Raw genomic sequence first — 7942 nt, forward strand, 5'->3', positions numbered from 1 at the left:
ATTTCCCTGTCTTTGTTTCTTTTAGGCATTGTGGATGGAGCCCCTTACTCTATGATTACAGATTTCCCCTGGCTGAGATCGCTTCGAACAGCAGAGCCAAACAGCTATGCCAGATACGATTTTGAGGATGATGAGAGAAGTGAGTAATTGCTGCCTTAACAGGCAGCTTGGATTCAGGCTGTGTCTTTTTTTTTTAAATAATTTTCTAAAGTTTGCATTGTGCAGGAGGTCGGACTAGATGATCATGGTGGTCCCTTCTGACCTTAGTCTATAAGAAGTATTGGGCATAGAGCTGTTTCTGCACCTCAGAGACATTGGGAACCCCTTGCACCAGGGGTATTTCCAGACAGCCCCTTCTATACCCCTAGTAGGTGTTAAGGGGACAAAGTCTGGCCTTCGGTCTGGAAATGAGTTTATCATCAGTTATGGAAAAGAAGGTTAATCCAACCATAATGAAGACCATTTAACAAAATAGAGTGACTCTTAGATGCATGACTTTACTTTATAACATGGACACATGGGAAAAGATCACCCTGTTCTAGTTGTACGGAATGCATTTTAAGGCATCTATAAAACATGTATAGTTAAATGACTTGGCAATTTTTGACAGCCAGATAATCTGTGGTCTGTCTTCAGCAAGTTCCTGAGTTCTCTGGTGCCATATCATTGGCAAAACTGATTCACCTGATAAATCTTAATAGTCTGAATCAAAGTAGATCTGTATTGTTTTTAACTGAACAATGAGAAGACACCTTTTAACATCTGGTTATACATCTACAAAACATTCAAAACTGAGGCGTAACTTCATCTTTAATTTGCCCCTGTTGTTTAGACATTTCAAAATATATGATTTTACACCATGATCTACAACATCTAGGCACATTGGGATAAGTTGTTAATAAAACCTAGCTTGTATAGTGCTTTTCATCACTAGATCTGAAAGTGCTTTACAAAGGTGGTCAGTATTATTTCTATTTTACTTCTCTATCCCCTCAGAGAAACTGAGGCACGGAAAGGGGAAGTGACTTGCCCAAGGTAGACCTGGATATTGAACCCAGTCTCCTAGGTCCCAGTCCAGTGCTCTAGTCATTAGGCTAGGCCAGAGTTTAACTGCAGTAGCATTTGTGATTTGTTTAGTAGAAAAACAGAGTTCCTGTACAAAAGTTCAATCTTAAAACAATTGAGACATTGGGGAGGTTTAATCAAAAAGAAAAACCTCAGACACAATTTCATCTTCTTATTCCTGACTAATGATTCTTAGCCTTTCATGCCCAAAGGGACATTTTCTCTGTGCATGTTTTACTTTCCAGGTAAAGGTTCTTTACATTCTGACTATTAGTTCTAACGCAGAGATTGCTCAATTTGTGACTTTCTTCATAGCAACTATCTATGCTCCCCGGAGGAAAGGACAGCTATCTGCAGACATCTGCATGGAAACAATAGGCGAGGAGATCTCAGAACTGCGCCAGATGAAAAAAGGTGTTTTCCAGCGGGTGGTGGCGATCTTCATTCATTACTGTGATGTCAATGGCGAACCGGTAGAGGATGATTACATTTGATTGGATCCCCCAGCAAATCCCTGGCCCTCCCTACCTTCCAGTTGGCACTGCCAGCAAAGAAAGCAGATGGATCCATTCCTACTGCCTTAGTACACTAAGGTGTCTTGGAAATTGTGTACTTCGCAGTTGGCCTGACTCAGTTTGGTATAGAATATGTAGTAAATGTATAATGAAATATAAAAATTGTATACTAAGGTTTGTACATAGAGGAAACAAAAATATTCCTAAAGCTGAGACTTTATTTCATATGTTTATACAATTTAATTTAAATTCCATTTTAATGAAGGCGAACAATTGGGACAAGGTGAAAAAGTTTGAATTTCTTAGCCCATACAATTCATAGCAGTACATTTTTTGTTTGTTACAAACATAACCCCATTTGCTGTGTTCAAAAGAATCGTTGGAGTCTCTCTTAATCTGTGCCTTTTTCTTCTTGAGCATCTAAGAGTCCAGTCCGAGTAAATCTGTTGAACACAGTCTGTGTGTCTTGTGTGCATTTTTGGGAGCTTGGAGAGGAACTAACTTAAAGGGGCTGCAAAGAAGGGCAAAAGCTGAACGGGACAAGCCATGTCACTGATCCATAGGAAGTTGTAATTATTCATTTCCTTTATTAAAAAAAAAAAAAGCTGTGAACCAAATTTCATGTTTGAGTGATAAATTCCAAAACATTTTCTATCATTATTTATTTCCTCATTCAATAATGTATGTGGTGCCTCTTGGAATAGGAAAATAAACCTTTATTAAACATTGGGTCCACTTGCTTTAAATATAAAGCTGCATCTGCGATATCTAACTGAAATCTATAACGTTCCTGTAATTCCAGAAGGTAAAGGGCCATGTAATTACTGGCAAATGGCTGACAGCACAGGGTTCAGCTGGCTTGAATTATGGAATCAGAAGCCCCTTTTGAATCACTTTGAACTAATCAGCCCTCTGGCTGCTTCATGCTTGCCTTTCAGCTGCACCTTTTTACAGATGCAGTAAGTTGTACTGTTGTGTGCTCCCCTGAACAACCATGGAGACTGTCCTGGTTTTTACTGTACTAACAGAATGCCATCAGTTTCCACTGTATCTACATATTCCCTCTATGGTTCCAGCAATAAGAGCCAGAATTTTGATTCTGTTGTACACAGTACATGCACTTACTGAAGTAGGGTAGGGTAGGCTTGAACTGCATTAGACGTTTGTCATAATAGATAGAACTAAATAGAGAAAGTATCTGAACATTTCCTCAGCAGAAACTGCCCCATATACTTATTTTGCAATGCAGCAAAAATATACCTCCTCTACCCACACAGGAATTGTTCTGAACATCTCTTCTGGCGTTCAAACAACCCTCAAACCCCCCCCCCCCCCAAATATCTCCAAACTCCTCACCAGAATCAAGTTTCTCAGACCTGAAGAAGAGCTCGGTAAGCAGGGAAGGTTGTCTCTCTCACCAACAGAAGTTTGTCCAGTAAAGATATTACCTCACCCATCTTGTCACTTATTGGTACATAACGTAAGCTAGCCTCTACAGCAGGGGTAGGCAACCTATGGCATGTGTGCCAAATGCAGCACACGAGCTGATTTTCAGTGGCCCTCACACTGCCTGGTCCTGGCCACCAGTTCAGGGAGCTCTGCATTTTAATTTAATTTTAAATGAAGCTTCTTAAACATTTTGAAAACCTTATTTACTTTACATATAACAATAGTTTAGTTATATATTATAGACTTAGAGACCATCTAAAAATGTTAACGTATTACTGGCACGTGAAACCTTAACTTAGAGTGAATAAATGAAGCCTTGGCACAGCACTGCTGAAAGGTTGCCAACCCCTGCTCTACAGCAATAGCAGGCTAAGAAGTTAATGGAGATCAATTATGGTCTGATCTACATTTAAAGTTTTATTGGAATGATTGTCAGTACAGGGTGAGATTTTCTGATACAGTTATGCCAGTAAAAGCTTGAGTGTAGATGTGGTTATACTACGGTGAGGTGCTTTATGTTGGTATAGATTTTGCTTCACCAAACTAAATTAAGCATTTTTATACCCATATAACTGTGCCTATGCTAGGGACATTTTGCCATTTTAACTATGCCGGCAAGGTCGAAATAGTAAAACTTTCCATTGTAGACACACTACTCACACCTGTGTTACCATGTTTGCAAAAATATTTGAGGGGTCCCCGCTACCACTTGAAGTGAATATATATGGTCATTGGATAGCCACAGGTCTCCAATTCAACAAGTGGAAGCAGCAAAAGATTTTGATCAATTAATGTTCTCCACAATGGGTGTAAGGAGTGCATTCCTGTGCTCTTCCAACAATGAACAGTGAACAGTAAGTATATTTTACACATTAACTGTATCTCTAGTCTGAGCTCTAAGTTCTTGCTAAATCACAGACTTGGTCTCTATAGTCTGTTATGCGTTTAACCAAACATACTCCAGTGAGGTTGAGGCTAGGGTCAGGCAAAACAAAATGATTCAGCATAACCCTTACTAGCTGGGTTACCAGAACTCTGGGTCACTGGCGCACACAGTTCAAATTTGGTGAGGGGCAGAGCCAATGTTTAATAGAATCATTTCTACTGCAATATGGCAATATATTTCTGGAGACTCTAGACAGCCAGATACCATCTACTATTTTCTGTCAGTTAAATCTTGGCCACTTGAGGAATTTGTGTGTACAGATGTATATACTACTTTGCCCTTATTTAGTCAACTTTTCCTCCTGGTAAACTATTAATGAAACTTTACAGTACTGCAATAGGTAGGTTATATCCATTTTACACATGGATCAGTTGAGGTACTGGGGTGTTTAAATGGCTTGCTCAAACTCAGTAACTCAGTGCCAGAGTATAAAATAGAACCCGCGAGTATTAGTACCATCCTTGTGTTCAGCTATGGACTATAACAGTGGTTCTCAAACTTTAGCAACCTGTGGACCCCTGTTTTGATTTAAAATTTTTCATGAATCCCCCAAGCCACTTCTCAACCCCAGGCCCTGTCCCCCCTCCACCCCACTCTTCTCTTCCCCACCTCTTTCCACTCCCTCCCCTGAGCATGCCCCATCCCTGCTCCTCCCCCTCCCTCCCACCCAGCACCTCCTGTATGCTGCTAAACAGATATTCTCCAGCGTGCAGGAGGCACTGGAAGGGAGGGGGAGGAGTTGATCAGTGGGGCCCACAGACCCCCGGAGTGTCCAAGGACCCCAGTTTGAGAAACGCTGGACTATAACAATTGATAATTCTGAATTTCATCATCTGAAATTGAGCCAAAGGATATTTGCCTACTTGACACAGGAGCCTCATTGCTTTTGTCATTTAAGACTGCTAGAGAATATAGAGTAGGAAGCAACTGACCAGTGTCCCTGTAAAATACATGAATATAAAATGATTAGTGATGGTTTTTTCCCCAGCTCTACATTTTAGGAGAGCAAACCACACTACACAAACATTTGCCAGCAGTTTCTGCTAAAATTGCCCAGCAATGAAATAGTTAATTCACCATTAGGTTTCAGAATCAACCCTGCAACTTGCTGAATGGGAGCAGTTTGCCTCTCTCAAATCTCCTGTGTGAAGTTAAGTCCTGTCATCGCTCCTTGACTTCAGTGGATTACACCTATGATGAATTAACCCATTCACTACTGCATCAATTCACCATCAGGAGGTTTTCTTGTTAATTGAAATGGCTACAAACTTTTTTCTAATGAAAAGAGATGGAATGTTGTTCAGGGCCTTTGCTGCTTACATGGAGCCCTGGAGAGTGAGGGGTAAGATTTGCATTTGTAAAGGTTTCTCTGACACCAGATCAAGTACATTGAGAAGGGATGGATAGTAGTATTGGGGAACGGACTCAGTCACAGTGTTCAACTGATCGTATAGTAAACCAGCCTGCAAAACCTAAGGGCTTGTCTACACCACCACGTGGGGTCGATCTAAGATCTGCAACTTCAGCTACATGAATAGCGTAGCTGAAGTCGACGTACTTAGATCTACTTACTGAAGAGTCTTCACTGCGGTAAGTTCACAGCTGACACTCTCCCGTCCACTCCGCTTGTGCTTCTTGTTTTGGTGGAGTACTGGAGTCGACAGGAGAGTGCTCAGCGGTCGATTTATCGTGTCTATACTAGACACAATAAATCAACCCCCGCTGGATCGATTGCTGCCCACCGATCTGGTGGGTAGTGTAGACAAGCCCTAACAGAAGCGAAGCCTGGTGTTAAGATGGAAGTTGAACCATTTCCTTTATAAATGTGGTATTCAACCCTTCATTTTTAGGGCTTTAAAGCTGAATTTGCCTAAATTTTTAGTCTACCAGGTGCTTTTTCCCCATCTCAGGATTTCAGCAAAACTTGTCTTACCATTCATATTTCAGCACTCCGGTGACCTCACATTGAACATTTCTGGAGACTGACTGTATATCTGCTCCATCTCAAATGGTTAAACACGTTCACTCTTCCATGGGCTGGGCAAGTGGTCTGTAACTCATCACTGCTTAATCAGCTTTAAAAAAATAATCTGATAGTTATATTAAAACTTGTCATAATTGTATCAAGAGAGGATGCTTCTACATTCCAGATACAGAAGCATTGCACATGAAACTTCCAGGAGGTGCCTGAAATTTCACATCACAAAGCCTCTCCTTGTTCAGCCTCTTACGTCTCAGATATGTCTGGCTGATTGTTAACCACGAACATAAAAATATATGATCTTGTGTTGCAAAATGGACCCCACCTTCAGGTGTCAGTTGTCAAAACATAACCACCGAACGTACCACTTGCAAGCTACCTTATCACCTTGCCTTATCAGCGGCTGAATGGTTAGTGTAACACAGTGCAGTTGTAGCCATGTCAGTCCCAGGATATTAGAGAGACAAGGTGGATGAGGTAATATCTTTTATTGGCCCAACTTCTGTTGGTGAGAGAGACAAGATTTTGAGCCACACAGGGATGGCACAACCCATTAGGCGACCTAGGCGGTCGCTTAAGGTGCTAACATTTGGGGGGTGGCGACCGAACCTTCTGCCGCCTCTGTCGGGGGCAGCATTTCGGAGGTGGGACCTTCCGCCACCTAGGGTGGCAAAAAAGCTGGCGGCGCTCCTGAAGCCACACAGAGCTGAAGAAGAGCTCCTCTATGATCTCACCCACCTTCTCTCTCTGGTTCGTGTAATGTCCAATTCAGACACTAGATGTAGCTACTCTATAAAGCTTAGGCCTGGTCTACACTAGGACTTTAATTCGAATTTAGCAGCGTTAATTCGAACTAACCGCTCAACCGTCCACACCAGGAAGCCATTTAATTCGAACTAGAGGGCTCTTTAGTTCGAATTTGGTACTCCACCCCGGCAGGTGGAGTAACGCTAAATTCGACATGGCTAGTTCGAATTAGGCTAGGTGTGGATGGAAATCGAACTTAGTAGCTCCGGGAGCTATCCCACAGTGCACCACTCTGTTGACGCTCTGGACAGCAGCCCGAGCTTGGATTCTCTGCCCAGCCACAGAGGAAATGACCCGCGAAAATTTGAATTCATTTTCCTGTCTGGGCGGTTTGAATCTGACGTTCTGGTTGCACATCGGGGCGAGCTCCGCAGCACCGGCAGCAATGCAGAGCTCTCCAGCAGAGGAGTTCATGTAATCTCTGAATAGAAAGAGGGACCCGGCCTAGACTGACCGGGAACTCTTCGATCTGATCGGTGTGTGGGGCGAGGAGTCTGTGCTTTCGGAGCTGCGCTCCAACGAACGGAATGCAAAGACCTACGAGAAGGTCTCCAAAGCCATGATCCAGACAGAGGATACAGCCGGGATGCAACGCAGCGCCGCGTGAAAATCAAGGACCCCAGACAAGCCTACCAAAAAATCAAAGCGGCCAACGGACGCTACGGAGCCTGCCACCACTGCCCCACCAGTGACCATGGACTCTGATGATGGGACAGTGTCGACGGACAGTTCCTCGACGATGTTCACAGACGGGGAAGATGAGGAAGGGTTTGTGGAGGACGAGGCAGGCGATAGCGCTTACAACGCTGGTTTCCCCGACAGCCAGGATCTATTCATCACCGTCACGGAGATCCCCTACCAACCCTCCCCGGCCAGGAACCCGGATCCTGAATCAGGGGTAGGATCTGTCGGTAAGTGCTTTAACCATGTTAACTTTTATTCTTAATATAACAGGAATCTGAAGTGTGTGAAAAGGAGGTCTGTCTAGATATGGGGATAGAACAGAAATCCTCCTGGGAGAATGCCACGAAGCTCTCCTGCCGTTAATCGATAAGCATCAGCAGGAGGTTCCTGGGGAGAGCTGCCTTATTGGGTGCTCCGTGGTAGCACACTTTTCCGCGCGAGGCTTTCACGCGGTATTCAGGGAGCACTGCCTCCCAGAGCACGGCTGCATAGGTC

At 43.3% G+C, this 7942-nt stretch overlaps 1 protein-coding gene across 4 annotated transcripts in view; it reads left to right on the top strand.

Moving 5' to 3' along the window:
- FBXO38 (F-box protein 38) overlaps window positions 1-2193 on the top strand; it is a 34687-nt gene extending 32494 nt beyond the window's left edge. For 2 of the 4 annotated variants that reach the window (XM_045028121.1, XM_045028122.1), the window contains 2 exons: window positions 26-139; window positions 1381-2189. In XM_045028121.1, coding sequence (XP_044884056.1) covers window positions 26-139; window positions 1381-1559 — 293 coding nt within the window. In that variant the 3' untranslated portion in view covers window positions 1560-2189. Of the gene's footprint in view, window positions 1-25; window positions 140-1380 lie in introns of all 4 variants that reach the window. The other 2 variants (XM_045028120.1, XM_045028124.1) reach the window with 2 other exon arrangements.
- The last annotated feature ends 5749 nt before the right edge of the window (window positions 2194-7942 follow it).

This window comes from Mauremys mutica, chromosome 8, assembly GCF_020497125.1.
Source record: "Mauremys mutica isolate MM-2020 ecotype Southern chromosome 8, ASM2049712v1, whole genome shotgun sequence".
NCBI classification, from domain to species: domain Eukaryota; kingdom Metazoa; phylum Chordata; order Testudines; family Geoemydidae; genus Mauremys; species Mauremys mutica.